We start from the raw sequence: 22246 nt of genomic DNA, 5'->3' as shown, positions 1-22246 counted from the left end.
ACAGGAGTTGGCCAAGGGGCTCAGCCTGGGAGTGAGAGCCCAGCATGGGGCACCTGCACCCAGCTCTGCGCACTGAGGGCTTGGGGAAATTCTGTTGGGTTATTCTCCCCAAGGAAGTTTACAGTAGCACGGAGAGGCTGCTGTGGGGTGGCTGGAACAGGAGGGTGTCAGGATTTGTGTTCCCTGTTCCCCCATGAACACCTTCCAGTGATGTCTCACTGCACGCATCCCTTCATCCCTGTTGGGAAAGCATGGGGAGCACAGGCTCATCCCGGAGGTGATGGATGGAGCTGTGGCAGAAGGAGGGTTGTGAAGGAGCAGTGAGTGTTGAAGCCGAATTAACCTGTGAGGGGACACAATTGCTTTTTTGTATGTGTCTGCTTATTCCTAAACACCATCACGTCCCACCACGAGCCCCTCCGTGTGGGCCAAGCCGCCTGGCTCCCCGCGGCAGCCTGGCACTGCCCAGAGAGGTGACAGTCGAAAGAATCCCCAGGGAATTGTCGGTCAGGGAGGGGAAGAAAAGGTAAAGGGTTTGATTTTCATTCTTTGGGACTGCTCTCCCCTCCCTCATCTCCCGCCTGCCCCCTCCCTTTTCACCACATTGTGCTGAGCTTGAATCAGACCTTCACAAAGGGGATTAGAGGCCGGTTGCTGATAAATAGCAAAGCAGGTTGGAAGCGTGGGAACCAGCCATGGCGCAGCGCGGAGGGACATTCCTGCTCCGGAGGGCCGGGCGGGAGCAAAAGTCCGGGCTAACCCCGGGTCACCCGGGGGACCCAGCGCCTGAGAAGATTTGTTCGGACACTGGCTTTTGTTGTGCACAGTTCCGTGTCAGCCCAGCGTGTCTCTCGCTGCTATTGATGGGGAAGGAAAGCGCTATTGTCAGGCGCCCGAGGGCCCCCCTTTCACTCCTGCGCTCTCGGGGTGACGTCAGGGCAGTACGTGGGAACCCGAGCGGCCAGCCCGGACCGGGATTAGTGGTCCCGGCGATGCTTCATGTCTGCCAGTCCACTCGCAAGGTGAGAAGAGATGCTCAAGTGGTCTCCAGGAGCTAAGCATCATCTGTGGGGCGGGGACCTGTGTTTTGCCCCTTGCAAGCTGTCCCGGTGCTGCCGGGAGAGCCAGGGCCAGGCAGGACAGATGCTCCAGCAGGCAGTTGGGTGGGAACATGGAGGGTGTTTTCTTCATCTCAGCCCCAGCATTATCACTTCCCAGAGGGAGGGGATGAGGCAGAATCATGCTAAAAATTCATGTTGGAAAACAGTTGCTGGATGAGAGTGCGGTCGCCCAGCCCTGCAAATCCTGGGGGTGTCTGCAGTGTCACCTTTTGCCCCACCTGGACACCTGCTGATGGGTTGAGCGTCTTCCTCATCCTCAGGCTCTTATTTGCTGACATGGTTTTAATCTCCTCCTGGAGACCCTGGGAGAGGTGGGAGGAGGTCCCGGGGCTGGGTCTGAGGCACCCCTGGGTCCAGCTCCTGCTCCGGCTTCTTTTCGGGAAGAGGACAGGCAGGGAATTTCCCTGATGGAGCGCTGCAGGGTGTGCAGTAGAGCTGCCCTGAGCAGCTAAATGAAGCTCAGCTGCTCTGCATCTGGTGCTGAGTCTCACTACAGCATCACGGAGCATTTGGGGACAGGCGGCATGCCAGGGAGGGAGCCTGCTGGGAAAATCCCTCCATCCCGCCTCCAGCTTTTCCCCCTGTGACCTGACAGTGAGGAGCTGCAGGTGACCTTGAACCTGGCAAGCTGCCCGCTCCTGGTCAGGGCTCTGCATGTTTCACCCCTCGTCTCTGAGCTGAGCACCAAGACTGGGACTTGCTTCTCCTCCTGAAGCCTGATTTTGCTGCCAAAGGCTCGCCAAGACCTGAGGCTCCAGCACCCTGTGCTTTGGAGTCTGTGCCGGGACCACCGGGGTGGGGGTGACTCCAGAGCTGCCCCTGAAAGCTCAAACAAGCTGGAGCTGAATGGTCTGAACAGCCCCATCCAAGTGGGACCCCCAGGCTCTGTGCCCAGCAGGGAGGCAAACAGGGGAAAACAACAGATATATTTACTGTCACCGGGTCCTCCGGCTGCGTCCTGCCACGTTGGAAGGCAAAACAAAAGCCTCCTCTATGAGCTGGGGTTACCCTGGAGAAATGGGGCAGCCCGAGTGGGACAGGGGGAACGTGGCTGCTTGGGTGCCGAGGATGCACGCTGCCCTTCCTGGGAAATCTGTGTGGGCAGCTGCAGAAATATTCCTGGAGGTCACTTGGGAGTCTAGGAGCTGGAGGCGCAGCAGAGCTCTGTTAGGGCCGGGCAACGGCCAAGTTTTTTTTTTAAAAGAGCCGTGAAAAAAAAAAAAAAGGGAACAGCTTCCCAGAAGCAGGATTTTCAGCACGTGCTGATCTGGGTCCTTCCTGGTGGGTGGAAGGAGCAAGTCATCACCTGGCCATGTTTTCGGGATCTTGCCCAAAATGGCCCATGGCCCCTGGCCCCAGGCCTGCCAGAGAGCAAGGACCCGCTGTGCTGCGTGTCAGTGCCACCGCTCACTGGTGCCCAAGTGCTGAGTCAGCACTTGGCAAGCCTGGGGTGTTCCTGGTGAGCCTGGGAGCATGTACGAATATGAGGCACGAATAATGATGGGGATGGGAATGAGGATGGAGATGCGGATGGGGATGAGGGTGAGGATGGGGGTGGGAATTGGAATGGGGATGAGGATGGGGATGGGTATTGGAATGGGGATGAGGATGAGGATGGGGATGGAGACAGGGATGCTCTCCTGCTCAGAGCAGATGGGATGCTTTCAGATTCACCACCCTTGGTCAGGTCCCTGCACCAAACCACCCGTGTTGCCCGGGCACCTCTGGACAGCTGCCCTGCACCCCACCTGCCCACCTCTTCCTCCTCCTCCTCTCCTGGGGGTGCGGAGACCTACAGGGCTGGAGGAAGCTGGGGTGGGACCAGCCTGAGACAGCCAAGTCCTGCACATCACAGTGTGGTCCTGCAGTGCTGGTGCATGCCTGGCTGCAGCACATGCCCTGGGCCCCAGCACCAGGAAGGGGATGTTGCTCTGGGTGAGGAAGCTCCTTTCCATCCACTGCCCCGTAGGTGCTCGACCTGCTGCAAAGGCATCTCCTTCACCCTCCATCAGCCCAGCACCCACCCCCAGCCTTTGAAACCCTGCGGGGCAGAGCATCACCCACCCTGGGCCAGGCTGAGCCCCCCTGGGGTGCTTGGATGAGCCCCCCACCAAACGTTCTCTCCAGCCTCTCCCACCATGGCTCACCCCTGGACACTTGCTGAAGAGACCCAGCTGGTCACTGGCTGCCATATGGTGGGCTGCTGTTGGATTTTTCTATAGAAAATAAAGAGTCCTGCAACAGGATGGGATTTTTTTATTAGTAGTATTATTATTCCCAGGCTATCAGAGTCACCAACTTAGCCCTGCCTAATTGAATACAGCTGTTTCCTGTGCGCTCAACAACAGGCCTGATGCTCCGCCGTCGTCCTGGATGGTTTATTTAAATAGGTAAGATCCGGAAATCCGGAGCGAAACAAACAGTGCCGGACGCCTGGACCGCTCCAGCCCTGAACCCTCTGCACCCCTGCAGTGCCCCCGCCGCCTCACTGAGCCTTCAGGCCCCTTCAGGGTCCCCTCTGCCACTGTGGTGGGACAGGGAGAAGGCACTTGTAGAGGTGCTGCCAGTGGTCTGTTTTATTCCTTTATTCTGGTGCCAGAGAGCACCAAGGGCAATCGTGCCCTGGTCCCAGAAGACCACATTTCTCTGGAGAGAGAATGCCTGGAGAGGCATTTGTATGGGACACCTGAGGATCAGACCTCTCCTCTCCATCAGTGGGACACTGAGCCCATGTGCCCCTCAAACTTGTGTGTCCTGGAGGAAAAGAAATGGCCCAAGTCAGTCTATCTGCGATGAGTCAGAAGCACAAATAGCAAGCGTGAGAAGAGGCAGAAGGCAGGATGGCTGGGCCGGCAAGGGAAGGCAGGCTGGGAGCCTCAGCGTGTGTAAGACAGACTGTCAGGTTTTGCAGGTTGAGTTTTGTGACTGTTTTTCAGGGTTAGATTCAATGGGGATGGATATTAACCTTTTGATTGCTGCAATGGGGCAAAACAATTCTATTAACAACAGGTGCTTATTGCTTCCCTTTAACTGATGTTCAATGCTCGATCAGTCAGAGAGCAGCCTTAAAAACTGGGTGTCTCCGAGGTGCCTCGCTGGGACCGGTGAAGGCACGTGGGACCAACTCCCTGGGACTTGTAAATGTCCCCGTGAGGGAGGTGTCAGCCAGGACACTCTGCTCCGCACAGACACCGTCCTTGGGTCAGGCCAGCATTGCCATCCTGCCAGGGCTCCCCTCTCCCCGGCCCCGCTGGGTGCAGCCCCCGTGTGCCGGGAGCCGCAGAGGCTCTGCCGCCTGCACCCCCCTCAGCTCAGAGCCCCCCTGGCCTGCGAGCATCACCGTTCCCACGGCTCGGCCCTTTGGCTCGTCCCTTTGGCTCGGGCTCTTTTCAGAGGAGCCGTTTGGTGGTGTGAAGACTCTTTGGTGTTAATTACTGGCTTTTTGGGAGCAGTTACGTGATGTGGCAATGCTGATGTGTCCTGACACTGTGCGCCCATGCAGTGCCCTCATCCCACTGCCGTGGTGCCACCGGCTCCAGCACCAGCAGCTGAAGCACCAGGAAACTCTTCATCTGTTCTCTAGGATTTGGTTGGGAATTACCCTGGCTCCCTGGGGCAGGGCAGGCTGCCACCACAGCCCCGCTGTCCCCAGGCCCAATGGCCCTGATGGCCCCGTTATCGCTCCCTGGCAGAGCCGGAGCGCACAGTGAAGCTACTCGGTACAAGCCTGGTTCAGACCATAGTCCCTTCCAGTGCTGCCACTGGGATGGTGCCCATGGGTGGGGGGTTCCCAGCGGGGGCTCAGGTCAGAGCTGCCCCCGGGGTGCGGAGCTGGGACCCGCCTGCAGCTGACACTGGCTGTGCCCAGCTGCCGTGGGGCAGCTCTCAGCCCAGGTTCATGGCAGTCCTGGTGTCAGGGTGCTTCACAGGAGCCTGGTGCTTCCCTTTTTTCTTTTTCTTCTTTTTCTTTTTCTTTTTCTTTTTCTTTTTCTTTTTCTTTTTCACCTGAGGATCAGACCTCTCCTCTCCATCAGTGGGACACTGAGCCCATGTGCCCCTCAAACTTGTGTGTCCTGGAGGAAAAGAAATGGCCCAAGTCAGTCTATCTGCGATGAGTCAGAAGCACAAATAGCAAGCGTGAGAAGAGGCAGAAGGCAGGATGGCTGGGCCGGCAAGGGAAGGCAGGCTGGGAGCCTCAGCGTGTGTAAGACAGACTGTCAGGTTTTGCAGGTTGAGTTTTGTGACTGTTTTTCAGGGTTAGATTCAATGGGGATGGATATTAACCTTTTGATTGCTGCAATGGGGCAAAACAATTCTATTAACAACAGGTGCTTATTGCTTCCCTTTAACTGATGTTCAATGCTCGATCAGTCAGAGAGCAGCCTTAAAAACTGGGTGTCTCCGAGGTGCCTCGCTGGGACCGGTGAAGGCACGTGGGACCAACTCCCTGGGACTTGTAAATGTCCCCGTGAGGGAGGTGTCAGCCAGGACACTCTGCTCCGCACAGACACCGTCCTTGGGTCAGGCCAGCATTGCCATCCTGCCAGGGCTCCCCTCTCCCCGGCCCCGCTGGGTGCAGCCCCCGTGTGCCGGGAGCCGCAGAGGCTCTGCCGCCTGCACCCCCCTCAGCTCAGAGCCCCCCTGGCCTGCGAGCATCACCGTTCCCACGGCTCGGCCCTTTGGCTCGTCCCTTTGGCTCGGGCTCTTTTCAGAGGAGCCGTTTGGTGGTGTGAAGACTCTTTGGTGTTAATTACTGGCTTTTTGGGAGCAGTTACGTGATGTGGCAATGCTGATGTGTCCTGACACTGTGCGCCCATGCAGTGCCCTCATCCCACTGCCGTGGTGCCACCGGCTCCAGCACCAGCAGCTGAAGCACCAGGAAACTCTTCATCTGTTCTCTAGGATTTGGTTGGGAATTACCCTGGCTCCCTGGGGCAGGGCAGGCTGCCACCACAGCCCCGCTGTCCCCAGGCCCAATGGCCCTGATGGCCCCGTTATCGCTCCCTGGCAGAGCCGGAGCGCACAGTGAAGCTACTCGGTACAAGCCTGGTTCAGACCATAGTCCCTTCCAGTGCTGCCACTGGGATGGTGCCCATGGGTGGGGGGTTCCCAGCGGGGGCTCAGGTCAGAGCTGCCCCCGGGGTGCGGAGCTGGGACCCGCCTGCAGCTGACACTGGCTGTGCCCAGCTGCCGTGGGGCAGCTCTCAGCCCAGGTTCATGGCAGTCCTGGTGTCAGGGTGCTTCACAGGAGCCTGGTGCTTCCCTTTTTTCTTTTTCTTCTTTTTCTTTTTCTTTTTCTTTTTCTTTTTCTTTTTCTTTTTCTTTTTTTCTCTCTGTCTTTCTCTTTCTTTTTCTCTTTTTCTTTTTTTTCTTTTTATTACTATTTTTCTTTCTTTCTCTCCTTCCTTTCTCACTCTCTCCCAGCTTTTCACACTGTGCTCGTACTGTGCCTTTCACCTGCCTCTGCTCTCCTTGCAGTTCATACCCATCAAGCACCTTGTTTAGTGCTGCTTGTAAGGATTCACAGCCCTTCAGCAGAGCTATCGCCATGCCCACCCACCCTGACCGATGGTGAAGCCTTGTCACCTCTATACCAGAATCCAAAGATAAGCCATAGCTGGACCCCAGACTGCAGGGCTGTCTGCCAGGGCGATGGTGAGCTGCCCTGGGCTGGCAGTCGGGCAGAGTGGCCAGGATGGTTCCTTTGGGCTTTATGGCTGGGGAGCCACCTCGTCATCCCCAACTGGGAACTCCAGGGTGGCATGGACGTCTGCCCACTGGGGGAGATGGCTGTTAGCAAAGATGAGTTGAGTTTGAGCAAACGGGAACAAGATCAGGTGTGAGCCCAGCATCCTCTTATTTGCAGGGAGAACCAGAAGAAATCCTTGTGCCTCAATTCCTCTGGCGGCACTAGGCAGCCAGATTTTGGGGGTCCTGAGCGCTTTGCCGGTGACTGCAGAGGCAACAGAGGTGCTCACCCGCCACCCCTCTCAGCACGCAGCGCCTTGCAGGACAGCGGGGTTACTGGCCATTTGGTCCCAGCTGTGTTGGACCAAGCACCGGTGCCGGGGACGGCTGCCGGGAGAGGGGAGGGATTCGCACCTCAGGCGGGAGATGAAAGAGCCGCTGGCACTTGGAGATGAAAGAGCCGTTGGGGCCGTGGCGCAGGACGAGGACGGGAGGTGAGGGGAAGCCCCGCGAGTTGTTTTTCTTCTCATCTGTGCTGCGCAGCAGGACAGCGGCAGCCAGGACCGGGCTTTCCCAGGGCCACAGCCGAGCGGGTCCCCGTGCCCAGCCCCACGCCACAGCCCCACGGTCCCCTCCCGGCTGAGATGCCAAAGCGGGCAGTGGGACCCGCTGAGCATCTGTCAGGATGTTGTGTGCAGGCAGGGAGGCTCTGGGGGTGTTTGCTGAAGGAGAAGGGGTGCGAGGGGGTGTTCTCACATGGAGGCAGCCATGCTGCTCCTGGTCCTTCCTGGGACTGTGCCGGCCGCATGGCGTCATCCCTGTCATGGAGCATCAGGTGCTGTTGCGCAGTGGTGTCACAAGTCTCCGTCTCTGGTTTGTGCATGGTGAGGACAGGACTCGGTGGCTTGTCTGAGGGTGGCAGGGGAATGGGAAACTCGGTGTCCCCAGTCCCTGGGACTCGTTTCCTCAGGCAAGAGTGTTCCCATGTCACACCATCATGGTGCTCATGTGGTGGGAGCTCGGCGTGACTGGTGCCCTGCCCTGTGCCATGCTGCCATCATGCACCCTGCTGCCTTTGGGTGCAGGTGTGGATTTGGCCACACCAGAACCATCTGGGTCTCTCCAAGGGGTGATTCTGTGTCGGGCTGGTCCTTCAGCACCTCTTCTGCCATCTCTGCTCAAACTGTAATTCAGCAGGACACAGGCAGCACCCAGGCAGGTCCCTGTTTATCATGAAGGGATACTAATGTCTCTTTAGCCTCGCCTTTGCCTGAGACTAAAGCTGGAGGAGCAGGAGTCCTGGGGGCAGTCAGAGCCACCATGAGCTGAGGGGGTGTCTGCTGGGCTGCTGTGGGTGCTCTGCTTCAGAGGTCCCTGCGACCTTCTGCCTTGGTGCAGTGTGACCCCAATGGCTCACGCTGAGCAGTGAGAGCAGAGGCCGATGCTCTGGCAGACAGCCTGGGACTTGGAGGTTTGGAGTTTGACTTGTCTTGGGCTTTAAGGTTGAGCCTCCAAGACCAAACGTCAAACTACTTACCCCCAAAGATTCTACCCAGGTACCTGAAGAAGGCCCATTTCTCATTTCTATGTATCATTTTTGAATGCAAGAGCTTTTTCTAGGGCCTGGACTGTTGCTTTGAGGAGCCTCAACCTTGCAGGTACCCATGAAATGAGGCTGAGCAGGACAAGCTCCCACCCAGCTGCTCCCTCCAGCTCTCCCTCCCAGGACAAATACTGAGTCTGCTCACCCCAGGCTGCTCAGGCAGAGCTCAGAGGGTTTTATCCTCCAGCTCTAGCCCTGTGTGTCCCAGAGCTCTGCAGGACTTTCTGGCAGGCTGGTGGTGGCCAGAGGCCCCGACCGGCTATGGCCCCAAGCAAAGGACAGTGAGGAAAAAGGCACTGAGCCCCCTGACATGTCAGGTGAGGATCAGCAAGGCTTTGGAGATCCACAGAGAGTGTTGGGGGAGGATGCTGATGGAGACAAAAATGTCTCTGGTTTGGTGTCTGCATGACCTCGACTGCAACGTGCTCATCACTGCATGGACTGAGCTGAAAAATGGCGGGGGGGAAATCACTTATTTCAGCTTAATAATTTTCATTGCCTCAGGGTGGCTTGGTTTGTTCTGAACCTCTTTGGCATGACTGGGTTCAGGCAGAGCTCTGGTGGGGTGGAAAATCCACTGCCGTCCTCTAAACCCGTCTCTCCGTTTGTGTCTCCCGGCTGCTCTCCCGGCAGGTCCGGGGCTGCCATCCGTGCTTGCTCGGACGACACTGCGCATGTCCCCCGCAGGACCCTCTCCACGTGTGGAGCCGTGGAGTTGCTCCAGGGATCCGGGCTGGGCTGGAGGCACCGGACAAACCCTCCTGGCTGCTCCTCTCTCACAGCTGCAGTGAGTTTGACAGTGCTCTGCCTGCCCCTCCCTGGCGACCACCAGTCTCTTCAGGACCTGTGGGATTTGGTCGGCACCAGGAAGCCCGGGGACAATGGCCGGGGGGACTAGGATCCCGACTCAGCTCTGTGCCTCTCCTCTGCGCCGGCTCTCCCTCCTGCCTCTTCCGCCCCGGCTGCTGGGTAAGGATCACTTCTCACCTCGCACAAAACCTAACGCCTGTGGCCTTGGCTCGCTTTGTGGCTCGATTTATGGCGGGCAGGCAGTGATAACCAGCCCGCAAGCTCATCTTGGGTACACGGACACATGTGTGCAGAGGGGCCACCGCAGTCAGTGCCGGCGGGTGGGCACCCGTGCCAGGCCATGAGCTCACCCCGGCGCTCCCAGCACCACTGCACACCCCGAGCCAACCCAGAGTTTACTGAAACCAGCCCGGCAACGCGCTGGGGGACAGCCTGCGGTTATCGTGCTTCCGCTTCCCCCTGAATTCCAGTCCACTGACATCTTTAGATCAAACCTGGTGACCCAAATCTGACTGCGGCAACGGAGAAGAAAAGTGACCTTCTGAAAAGAGCAGTCCGGGAGAGCAGCCGCGTGTGCTTCGGGCCACCCCGGGCCACTGCACCCGGCCACAGCACGGAGAGGAGCAGCCAGGCAGCACTGAAATGTTTCACCGGTTTTAATTCAATTACTTTGTAAAACAGCGTGTAGCACGGCTGACACCTTCACAGCATCCTGTGGCAGTGAAACAGCTCGGGAAGCTGTTGCCGGTGGCCTGTGCGAAACAGCTTAGTGGGCCTGGGCCAGGATCTAATAAACATGTGTTTGCAATGCAAAAACCACCTGCCTCTTTGCAATGGGACCCGCCGACGGAGCTCGGGGAGCAGAGGATCACCCCATCCCTGCCAGCAGCTTGTTGGGGAACCTGGAAAACTTCCCCAGGCTTAGGGACAGGTGGGTGGTGGGGTCGGGGGGGAGCTGCCTTCACAGCCAACTGCAGGTGGAGGCAGGAACGGAAGCGACAGTGGGAGGGAAGGAAAAAAAATGGGCATGCATCCCCCCTTCCTCCTGCTTTCCTCATTAGCAGTGTGGAGCTGGTCGAGGCTGCAAGGTGGCAAGTGAATCTGGACTTAGTGAGGTCTTGCAGCCACGTGGCAGGGATATGTCCCCAGGGCTGGGGCTCTTCAGGCGTTCAGCACCCACTGTGGCCCTGGACACCTCTCAAGTCTAGTTCCCTGGGCTCAAAGGTCTCCAGCCAAGATGGGGCAGAGCAGATATTTTTAAAGTGAAGAAACCAGGAAACTCTTCATTTCATGATTCCTCCTGTAGCCCCATCCTTTTCTCAGCATCAAACAATTGTGATGGGCAGAATCTCAAACTCTTGCCCCAGGCAGGTCTCATTTAATTAAAAGCCTGAGCAAAGAGGATGTTACCCCAACTATTTATCTTCTCAGGTGATGCCTGCCGATATCTGGGGCAAGGAGATGTGGTCCATGGTGATCCATATCCCATCCCTGCTGTTCCCATTTTTCCCAGGGAGACCATCACCCTCCATGCTCAGCGCTCTGAAAATCTGGCGGCATTAACTCCTGGCCCCAGGTGTTGTGCAGATGGGTTTTTCCTTGGTGTGGTGATGCTTTCCCAGCCTTGCTTCCCACTTGCAGGGTAGCCTGAAAAGGAGTGGGACTTTCAGATCTTGCAAATCCCAATGTGCTTTGGTCAATGGTGTGGGAAGAACCAGCCCAAGCCCTGCAAACTGCTTAGGGGGAGCCAGAGGTGAGCTGTAGCAGCTCCGGGGGCCGAAGAGTGTCTGCCAGCCCTCGGACCCCTCTCTAGGGGACAGCAGGAGCAGCATGACCTGATGGGCAAGGGCTCTCTGCAGGATAAACCCCAGGGGAGGGAGTCCCCCTGGCACCCCTACCCACAGCCCTATCCATCCCTCCCCAGGTGGAATAGGCAAGGGGGACCCCAGCCACCTCGGGGTCTGGAAGAAGCCCCAGAAAGGCTTCCCCTGCTCTGCTCTACCGGGGCTACGTGCCCGGCTGGCTCCACACTCACGGAGCCCCTTCCTCCCCCCGGGAGCATCCGCCAGGGCACGGCAGAGCTGGTGGGGATGGCTGGCCCCAGAGCCCCCGCTAAGTGCTTGTGGGGTTGGGTTTTTTTCCACTCCTGGGAACCAAGCACCAGCTTTTGTTGGCGAACAGACCATAGCTTTCATGTGAAAAGGTTAGTACAGTATGTTAGTTACTAATGAGGGGATAATAGAGTCTGATTCTCACACCCTGGGGACTGTGAGGTGACAGCAGCACGGGAGAAGGGTATTTAACACCTTCGCCCTGGAAACCTTTTCCCTTTGCAGCCGGAGTCCCTCTGGCCCTGCCGAGAGCAGGGAGGAGGAGGAGGAGCCCAGTGCAGCACTTTTGTCCTCGCTTCCCTCTTGCGCCCAGATCCCATTCCCTCAGCACACACGTCCTCACAGCGGGGGCATCTGGGGGAAGAGCCTGGGAAGCAGTCCTTCCATCACTCAGGAGCTGGCTCCCCTGTCACTGGCTCACAGTGTCAGAATGTCGCTGGCCAGGGGCAGCATGGGGGGCTGTGGGAGATGTTTCCCGGGGCTGGGGGTGAGCCCCCTTGGTGTGTGCACTGCCCCCATGGTGGGTGCCCTCGGTCTGCTGTCAGCTCCCTCGCTGCCATGCCTGTGCCAGGCTGGGGCTCACGGTGACACCTGGGACACCCTCGGTAGCCAGGGTTCAGGGCCAGACGTGTCCCACGAAGCCCGGGCAGCACAGCACTGCCTGGGTGCCGCGTGGGGAGGATTTAAGGGCCTTGCTGCCCTTCTTTGCTTTTCCTAGAAAATCAAGATTCCTTCCTAAATCCCGCCTCCCCCTCTCTGTGCTGCTGCAGTGACTTAGGAGGGGGAGAAGCCTTGCGAGTGTGCGGCACCTGGGGACAACCATGCGTGTGGCTGTGCCCCCCTCCAGAGCTGTCAGCCATCCGCAGCCACCCGCTGTCGGGGGAAGGGGGGTCAGAAATCCCAGATACAGCTCTCTATTGCCATTTTCTCAGGGTAACAGCATCCAGAGAGGGCAGCCCAGATACCAGGGTGAGGTTTCTCAGGGGCGATGGCCTGCCAGGTGGCAGGAACCACAGTGCCAGTGGCAAATGGGGACACAGACCCTCACTGGGCGGGATGGGAGCCTCCCCGAGGAGCACGCTGCTGCTGCTGCTGCTGCTTCTGTAACTGCGGGGGTCCGAGCTGGCTCAAACCCACGACTGCTGTATTTATTGAGGGAGTTCAATTCGGACTGCCCATGCGTGGAACTGGAATGTCCTCGGAGCAGGAGAGACCAGTTTTGCCAAATTCCACCCCTACAGGATGCCAGATCACAAGTGTCATCCATGGGCTGTCACTCTGGTCTGAGCCTTTTGGGGCAAGACACCTTCCCACTACTAGCAATCTTAGAAATGGCAGATTTTTATAGTAACCCTTTCTCAGGTGACCTGTTTCTTACTGAGGTGGCATGTGGGAAACCACCCGCTTGCAAGTCCCGTGAGCCAGAGCCGCCTGCCCTGGGTCTGCTGCTCCCCTGGGTGGTGCTCAGCTGGGACGAGGGGTGCTGCAGAGCGGCGGCTGAACTGCAGCGGTGCCAGCCGCTCTGAGCCATGGTCCCCTCCACATGGCTGGGTGGATGCTTGCTCAGAGCGTCAGAGTGAGTGGGGGGTTTTGGGGAGTACGGTCTGTGCCTGCTAGAAATTAGGTGCTGAGGAATTTCTGAACTAATGGCCAAGGTTGGTGTTTAATAACATGGAGAGGGCTGGCTCTTGCAGCACTTGCCAGGTTTTGCCGCTGAACCCGTCCTGGGCATACAGGTGATGTACAAGGGGGTCTTCGAGCTGCTGTACCCATCTCTGCTCACTTAGGGAGGCTGAGTCTCTGTGCCCCTCCTCACTCCTGGCAGCGCCTGGTTTCACTGATCACCTCCTTTGTGCTATTTTCTTTCTCCTTCATTCTTTGAAATAGCAGGATGCTAGCTCCAGCCTCGCTCAGAGAGTGTATGCTCTCCGTCTCAGTGCGCCTGGGTCTCGGTTTGCGGTGACATGAAGCTGGTGGCAGTGCCACCCTGTCCTCCCCCATGGTGCACATTCCCACAGGCACGCTGTGCCAGCAGCAAAGCCCTCTTGGGGTATCGGGACTGGGCTCACTGCTGCTCACAAGGCCAGGCTGTTCCTCTGCTCCCCAGAAAACCCAGAGGAAAGCAAAGGGTGGGATTTTGGAAGGAGATGGGCTTCAGGTTGGAGCTTTCCACAGGAACTCCTGCATCCCAAGGCTAGTCATCTCCAGCCAGCAGAGCTTTGGGGATTTCTGGGTCAAATAAAAGTGTGGGAACATCTCTGCTTCCCTGGGGGAACAGAAAAGGGGAACAGACATAACAGGGATGGGATGGAGGAGCTTGGGAAAGCAGGTACTTTAGACCAACCAAAATGTCACAATGAGGTGTGATGATGGTCAGTGCCTGCAGGTCAGCATCACGAAGCACCCAAAGTATGAGAATCCAGCATTTTGCTTGTCTGTTGGGTTGCTTTTAAATATCTAAACCTCTGGAGTCGGGGACCCAAACTGTGGTCCAGGCATGGGGAGGGACTGGCCATGAGAGTGAAGAATTTGCTTTACTGAAACTGGGGCTTTGGGGTCCAAAATCCTACCAGGTCTGAAGACAGAGCTTGTGAGCTGTACTGTACGGCTGCTGTCAGGCATCACACTAAATATTTCTGGGACAATGGGTTGGAGAGGCACTGACCTTGGCTCTGCACAGACACGTGGGCAAGGCAGAGTCACGGTCCCTCTTCATCAGTGGGGCAATTTCTGGGTCATAAAGGACAGATTTAGGGTTATCCTGGAGCAGCGATAGCCTGGCTCTCCTTTGCATGGGGCTGACACAGGTGCAAAAGCTGCCTCTTGCTTCTGTGGGCCCGCGGTGCAGGGACTCCCCATTCCCACGGTGGGGAACGGGGAGAAGTGCCAGCGGTTGCTGGTGGTGACATTGCCCACGGTGTGCCCAGCTGCATGGCCCCTTCTTGGGCTGCCCCAGCCTGGCCCCGTCCTCTGGAGAGGAGGGCAGCGAGTGGTCCCCTTGCTGGCCAAGGTGGGTGGATGGGAGCAGGTTGCCCACCCTGATATGTAGGTTTGCATCATCCCTAGGCCCAAGGGGCATCTTTCTGGGTCAACCTGCACAAGCCTGTTTGCACCAGAGGAGATGTTTTCCAGCTGAGATAGCCTGGGCCTGAGAAGCAGACATTCCCTCGCTCAAGTGTGCTGAAATGTTTAATTAGAGTTTAACAGCAGCCTGGGAAAAAGGTGTCTTGTCATATTTCTGGGCTGCGTTTTGTTGTTGAACTGCAAGCCCTGTACGAGCAGAGCCGAGGGAGACCTGCAGCACAATGAGCCCTTTATGTGCCTCTCCCCGCGGCTCGCCCCGACCCTGAACTTTCCCATTAGCTGTTGGCGCGGTGCCCTCGCGCATGTGCCCAGGAGGGAGCCGGGGCGGCGTGGCCATGGGAGCACACAGCAATGGCTTTGCCCCTGGTTTTCGGGTTGGTGTTGCAGGAGAGGGGACAGTGCAGGGTGTCCAGAGAGAGGACATCTCACCAGCTTGGGTGTTTGGATGAGCCCGAGGTGCCAAGGCTCTGAAGCAGCTTCTGGCATGTGGCCATAGGGATGCAACGTGACAGCCATGCGTGTGGCAGGACGCTGGGGTTCAGTGGGACAGCACCTGGAGACACAGTGTTCACCTGTGCGGGACCCTCACCCAAGTGTTTCTGAGGGTGCTGCCCACATAGATGAAAGGTTTAATTTCTTGGACCCCAAGGGGGATTCAGAGCTCAGTCCCATCCCTCTCACCCCACACAGAGACAGGAAGATGCTGTGCCCTGCCCAGCTGGTGGGAGCAGCGAGGCCCTCAGGATCTTCAGCCCTCTCCATCAACCCCCGGGCACCTGGGTGGACCTGGGGAGTGCAGCCACCGTCCTGAGGGAGCTAGGGAGGAATGCAAGGAATGGAGCACACACCTTCCTTCCCCGACTTCACGTCCACAAAGAGCCCATCGGCATTTTCCACTCGCAGGTATTCTTTTCTGCAGGGTGAAATTAGAGTTTTGCTGCCACTTGCCTGCTGGTGTCCTCTTCATCAGCAAAAGAGCAAAACCAGGTTTGGTGAGGTCAGATCACTCCTCTTGCCATCTGTCCCAGCTTTTGCTCCTCTATTTGGCCACCGAAACAGTAGAGAACAATTACCTTGGGTCCAGCAAAAGCCTAAAAATATGCCACATGCCTATGTGTGTATTATTACCCCTTTACACAAGCACACGATGCTCTAGATAGCTCCCCCAGCTCCCCCACTGCAACGGGAAGACGTGGAGGTGTTGGGGCCGCCCAGGAACATGCCTGTCTCAATGCGGTGACCTCACATGTCACCGACACGCTGGGGTCACATTAGCGCATCTGGGATGTGTCGGGTTGGGAACATGGGGAATCAGTGCACGAGGTCTCTGGGGGTTTCTCCTCGCTCCAGCAGCAGCGGCTCATCCCCTGGACTGGTGCTGGGCACTTCCCCCTTGTAGGTCCCAGCTAGCAGTTTGCATGGCTTCATTCTGGGACTGTTTCTGGGGATCCTTTCAGAGAAGTCCTGCAAGACCTGGTCTTTTCCCTCGAGATGAGACTTACATGGTTGTTCTCAAAGGAGATGGTGCTCCCAGCTCCCCTGGGCTGGAAATGCTGGCAGAGCCCAGCTGTGTGGCTTTACACTCTGCTCTCCCGTGGGGTGAGCTCTACCACCACGGCCAACCACTGCTCTGGATGGTGAGAGCCTTCCAAAGGTGCTTGGCACTAGTCTGGTCTTCACCAAAGTTCTTACTTTTTCCACCCTTGTTCTGCCAAAGGTTTCTCAGTCAGTTTGGGTTCCCTCTGGCAGCACACAGCCTGTACACCTTCATTTAGTATGTCCCACAGCCATACTGGTCCAGCTTTGGTCCCAGAGGTGACCAGCCTTGGCCCCTCTCTAGACAGGGACTGTCTAGAGAGAAGGACACTGGCAGGATGGATTTGGGAACATGGTTCTGGGTGTTAAAATCATTCCCTATCACTGATATTTTCCTCTGGACATGCAGGCAGTGTGGGCAGAGACTGACACCTTTGCTTAGAGGCTCTTAGGTGATGCCATGGAGGAGCTGTGGGGACTTTCCGCTCCTCCTCCAGGCATGGTGACAGGGATGATCTGCAGCAGGGACCACCCCAGGCTGCCTGGGATGATTGTGCAGAGGAACTGACTGAATTCACTGGCAAGAGATGCCATTTCCACAGTGACATGCCGTCCAAGTTGTATGACCACCAGCACTGTGTCCCCTCCATTGCTGCTCCATTTCTCAGGAAGCTTCCCTGAGAGATGAGCGGGGTCTGCACTGAGATCGGCTGTCACCCTTACAGCCTTGTCCTGTGGTTGAGCTAATGCTCAGGTGAGAGTGTGGGATTTTTATGCTCTCCATGAGGATGAGGACAAGTCTCGGCTCACAGTGGGGAAGGAACCAAGTGAGATCTTGAGCTGTGAGGAGGGCAAAGCCTGGGGAGGCTGAGTGTCTCCATCAGCAGAGGCTGTTAGGAACAACAGACGGCTCATGGCTAGGCCTGCTCCTGAGCTGGAGCCTCTGGTGATGTGATGGCCCTTCTCATCTGGAACATCTGGGTGGCTGCTGCTGGGGGACAGTACAGTGGGAGTGACACCAGGGAAATAAGGTGGCCTCAGGAAAGATGGATCCACCTGGGCCCTGAGAGATTTACGTGTGATGGAGAGCATGTTCCGGCTTCATCGTAACAGTAACAGCAACAACTGCATTGCAAGGACAAATGTCTGCTCCGTCTCCACACCCCCAGCCACCGCAGAGCCTGCGAGGGGCAGCCCTGCCACCACCAGCTTCCCACTGAAGTGGAGTGCGTGGTGTCTGTCCTGTCCGGGGATGGTGGCCAAGTGAAACAAAGGGAAATGTGGGCCCCTCGATCTGCTCTGTTCCCCGAGCTGGGGTCATGGCAGGGTCTGCCCAAGATGGGGTCACAGTTTCATTTTCCAGAGCCGCTGAACAGCAACCCCCCCATGGGATGCTGGGCACCAGGGGCATGTGGGCAGGTCTCAATGGCTGCCCACCACAGGCAGCTGCCAGCCGGTGCTGAGGTGTGTGGATAAGCCTAGGGAGGACAGGAGGTGCCCAGCTCCGAGGGAAGGGGCAGCATCCAGCCCGAAGGCATCCCAGCACAGAGACCAGAGCCCAAAGACAGAGCCACCATGGGGGCACCAGGGAGCTCCCCATGGAGGGTGGCTGCTGCCAGCACGGTGGCTGCCTGCGAGTGAGAAGCCACATCTGCAGGGCTGGGCCACACATACCGGGGCTGCCACCCAGCTCCTGCCCACCGCCCCGGGACCACTGCTGCCCCATGGCAGCCCTCCTGATGCCCCCAAGGTGTTGGGCAGAGACCTGCTGAGTCTGGCGATGTTGTGACATGTGTTGCCTCACATGCCACCATCCCCCTGCCCATCTGGCTGCAGACCACCTTGCCCATCTGCTGACAGCCAGCATGCCCAGGAGGGGACAGACTGGGTTCAGGGGTGACATTTGTTGGGGGGAGCTCGGTGTCATCCCCACCGGGGCTGGTGGGCAGTGCAAGGGCTGCATGCTCCCTGCCAGTCCTGCAGCATGTCCCATGGCACAGCTCATTCTCACAGCCCCCTTGCCCAAGCAAGGGTTGTGCAGCCCTTTTGTCCCTTGCCAGGGTGCACAGGATCTTGCTTTCACACCCCACTACTCCCCTACCCCTTGGTGCCTGGGGGTGACAGTTTTTGTATCAGCCCCACCCTCATGGGGACCACCCTGACATGAGAAATGGTGCCAGCCTCTGTGTGAGGCTCTCGCTGGGCTCTTGGGCTGCTGCTCTCTGTTGCCCAAAGACACCAGGATAAACCAGTGGCCCATGTTGTGGGGACACCATCTGTCCCTCAACCTGAGCGGTGGAGGAGCCACCTGCCCCAGTGCCAGCAGCGCAGCCAGCGTGGCTGGGGCAGTTGGTGGCTGCAGGGAACTGCTGCAGGAGCAGCATCACCATCACAGTGGGCCTGGGGGGCGTGTTCCTGGGTGCACAGTCTTGTGCCAAACCCATCCAGGGTATGACCTGTCAAAGGTCACCCCAAGCTGAGAGGCAGGATGGAAACCTCTGCCGTCAGCCAGAGCGCTGCCGGAGGTTATTTCCCCGCCGTCCCCAGTCCTGCTTCTGTTCTGCAAAATGTCAGATCTGCTTTCGACTGCTTTCCAGCCGTGTGTGGGTGTTTTTGCCACTGCTTGAGCCCCACGGGCTGGAGCTGGAGTTCGAACTGTCTCACATGTAGGATCAGAGAGCCCTGGGCTGGTCTTTGCTCCTTTTTTTATCACCACCACTGGGTATGACAGAAATGTTTATGGGCTGTCTCTGCTCATCATGACTTTTCAGTGCAGGGCTGAGTGGAAGCACAGGGCACAGGTCTGGGTTTGCTGTTGTGGAGCCACTGAAAGGCTGCTGCCTGCTCAACTGCTCCCCAGAAGTAAAAAAAAACACATTGCAAACCCTTTGGTTGAGGGGAAAAAGAGCAGGAATCAAAAGGACTGGATGGGTTTTGGAGAAGGTGGCTGGGAGTGACAAATGGACTTGGAAGGGGGCTGAAGGTAGAAGTGACTTCTCTGTGAGGTGGCTGGTGACGAGCTCTGAGAAGGGTTAGGCAGGAAAATGGTCTTGGCCCTGGGGTGCAGAGTGGGTGTTGGCAGGGGAAGAGAGCCCAGAGAGAACACCGAGCGAGAAGGAAATGAACTGGGGAGTGTCTCACTAGAAATGCCTCCTGAGGTGGAACATGGTAGAGCACAGGGGAAATAAAACAGCTGGGAAGATCTTGGAGTTGAATGTATGTGGAAGTGGTTGGAGAGGGGGTGGTCAGTGTGGGGGTGATGGAAGTGGGGTGACCATACTGGAGGTGATGGGAGGAGGGCTAATGGATGTGGGGCTGGTTGGTGTGTGGTGGCGAGACTGGAGGTGGATAGTGTGGAGGTGATGAGAGTGGTGCAACCAGACTGGACATGGTGGGTCACCAGGTGAGAGGCAGTGGGAGTAGCAGACCAAGGCTCCACCAGGGGCTTGGTGCTGTCTGGGCAAGAGGAGCAACCACTCTGCAAAGGGACCGTCCACAGCACAGGCAAGAGCCAGCAAATGCCTGGAGCCTCCCAGGTCCTCCAGGAGCTCCCTTCCCACGCTGCCAAGGATGCTGCTGCCCTTCAGCATTTTCTTCTCAGAGAGTGAGGAGGAGGAGCTGATCCCAGCAGGTCAGCTGGGCACGGGGGTCTTGCCCTGCTGGGGAAGGGGCCACCCTGGGGAGCGAGGCCCAGCTCCACCACCACGTCGTGGACCACACAACTGTGCATGGTGATGGGCCATGTGAGCACCAGGCCTGGCTGGGTTCCTCTTGGACTTGGTGGACAGTAACACAGAGACCAAGACGCAAAGTGCGTCCCTCCATCAGGCTGCTGGTGAGCTCCCCGAGGGGCTGTGGTTGCGAATGTGGTCTCTGCCTTAGGAGCTTTTCTTTCTTTATTGAACTAAAGGCTGGCTTTGGATGTCGGGGGCCCGGGGCTCGTCTCGCTCATGACCGAGGCAGTTGCACCACAGCTGATTTTTACAGGCTCCCGACCAGCAGCACCAAGAGCCTGAGCCAGTTGTGAGACCTTGATAAGTGCCACAATGGGCACACGTGGGACCTCAGGGCAGCTTTGACAGCTCCACATGTCAGGGCTGGCGAGACACCCCTGGCCTGTGACTTCAGCCCCAAAACCTCCTCCTGCCCTGTGCAGTTGTCCTGCGCTGCTCCCGCACAGGTGTCTGGGGAACCTGGGCCCATGTGGCTCTGGTGGAAGGGTGCAGGCTGGAGACCAACGGGGTGCTGGGAACCCAGCTGCAGCACTCTGAGGGCTCACAAGTGTGTCAAAGCAGAAAAATATGCTGGGAACAGCTTTGCCCTCCCTCTCTGGAGCATCTCTCTGCTGAGGAAAGGCTGAGGGACCTGGGGCTGTTCAGCCTGGAGAAGACTGAGAGGGGATCTCATCAATGCTGAGCCATATCTAAAGGGCAGGTGTTAAGAGGATGGGGCCAGACTCTTCTCAGTGGTGCCTGGGGACAGGACGAGGGGCAATGGGCACAGACTGGAACATAAGAAATTCCGTCTGAACTTGGGGAAAATCTTGTTTCCTGTGAGGGTGGCAGAGCCCTGGAACAGGCTGCCCAGAGAGGGTGTGGGGTCTCCTTCTCTGGAGACATTCAAACCCACCTGGCTGTGTTCATGTCCTACCTGCTCTGGGTGACCCTGCTTTGGCGGGGGGGTTGGAGGAGGTGATCTCCAGCCCCACCAGCCCGTGATTCGGTGATTCTGTATGTGGGGAGTGCTGAACACTGGCTCACAGAGCCCTGCCTGCTGCCCCAGCTGCACTCCACTGCAGAGGGCTGCAAGCACACATGTAACTCTGTCCCCCGGGGGTACCGTGGGGAGCAGATCTGGGGGCTCTTGGACTCATCTGCAGACCTGGGGCTGGAAGGAATTGAAATCCTCAGGTGCAGGACAGTCCCTGAGCTCATGGTGAGGAGTGTGATGGTTGTTTTGATTTTAGCAGAGTTTAAGCTTCTGCTTCAAAATGAAAGTATCCAGTGGGGAGCACAACATCCCAGAATGTCCCAACCACCACCACACAGCTGAGGGGCCGGATCCAGCACCCATGGCTGTGTACAGGGCAGGAGATCGGATGCTGGGCCATGCTGGAGCTGGTTTATCTACCTGGGCTTTCCTTGCCTTCACCCAGTCCATGCAGCAGAACAAGGGATGCCTGCCGGGGTGTGCTGCCCAGGAGGGACAGACAGACATCCCATGGGTGGGATCTGGGGAGGTAAGAAGGTGTATCCATGGACATTTCCCCAAGGGCCCAATTTGCAGTGGGGTGGACGGGCAGGGGAAGGGTTTGTTATCTCTGTAAAATCCCGTCTTCCCTTCCTCGCCCCACCATGGCCAGGCTGGCAGCAGCACTGCTTCACTGGCAGCTCCTGCCTGGGACACGTCCCACTTGGGCTTGGTCCCGAGGACCCAGGCTGCTGGCACAGCCCAGCTCAGCTGCCCTTGGAACCCAGCGTGGGGATGGGTTTAGTCTGGGGGGCATGTAGTCTGGGGGGCACTCTGGTGGCAGCCCAACCTGGGGGTGGGCTTAGTCTGGGGGTGCTCTTAGTCTGGGGGTGATCTTACCCTGGGGGCTAATCTCAGGATGGAGTCTAATCCCATCCCTGGTAACCTCAGGCCAGTTGCTGATCCCAGTTTGGGTGCTGATCCCAGTTTGGGTGCTGATCCCAGCTGAGTTAAACCAGGGTGCTGAGCCCAGTTCAAGCATAAACACAGCCCAGCCCAGGGCTGAGCCCCACCAGACCCAGCCTGTGGGGAAACTGCTGTGCCTGGCTCTGGCTGTCCCTGTGGGGCAGGTGACAGCCCAGCCCACCTGCAGGATGTGCACCCAGGATTTGGGGTTTTCCCCCCAAAGCCACAGGGAGCAGTGGGGACAGCGGTGGGGGCAGCGGTTGGGGCAGCAGTGGGGGTAACAGTGGGGGTAACAGTGGGGGCAGCAGTGGGGGTAGCAATGGGGGCAGCAGTACGGGCAGCAGTGGGGGGAGCAGTGGGGGCAGTGGGCAGGACAGGCATCCCCAGGCAGCCTGCAGCCCCTGGGAAGGGGGCACCGTGCCCCGGGAGCCGCGGCTCATAATGCCCGGCTTGTTCCACGGGCTGGGAGCGCTCGGGGTGAGCCTCCCGCCCCTCCTCCAGCCGTTCCCAGCCTATTCTACCTTATGTGTAGGAACTGGTTTTTCTTCCTGGGCTATTGTTTCCGCTGGATTGGTTAGATCGCTCCAGGCCTTGCTCAGATTTCCTTTCTCACGCTTTTTTTTTTTTTTTTTTTTTTT

The 22246-nt window shown here is 57.9% G+C and overlaps 1 protein-coding gene across 3 annotated transcripts in view; it reads left to right on the top strand.

Moving 5' to 3' along the window:
- The window catches only part of EXD3 (exonuclease 3'-5' domain containing 3), a 313559-nt gene that overhangs the window by 271187 nt on the left and 20126 nt on the right, over positions 1–22246 (top strand). The window contains exon 15 of one of the 3 annotated variants that reach the window (XM_014949704.1): positions 9046–9997. The exons of the other annotated variants lie outside the window; for them this stretch is intronic. Within the exon in view, the coding sequence (XP_014805190.1) occupies positions 9046–9468 (423 nt within the window). The 3' untranslated portion in view covers positions 9469–9997. Of the gene's footprint in view, positions 1–9045; positions 9998–22246 lie in introns of those variants that run through there. 3 annotated transcript variants of the gene reach the window in all.

Source organism: Calidris pugnax, unplaced genomic scaffold (assembly GCF_001431845.1).
Source record: "Calidris pugnax isolate Ruff unplaced genomic scaffold, ASM143184v1 scaffold192, whole genome shotgun sequence".
Classification (NCBI taxonomy): domain Eukaryota; kingdom Metazoa; phylum Chordata; class Aves; order Charadriiformes; family Scolopacidae; genus Calidris; species Calidris pugnax.
Note: the sequence above shows the minus strand (reverse complement) of the source record. Positions and strands in the feature narration are given on the sequence as shown.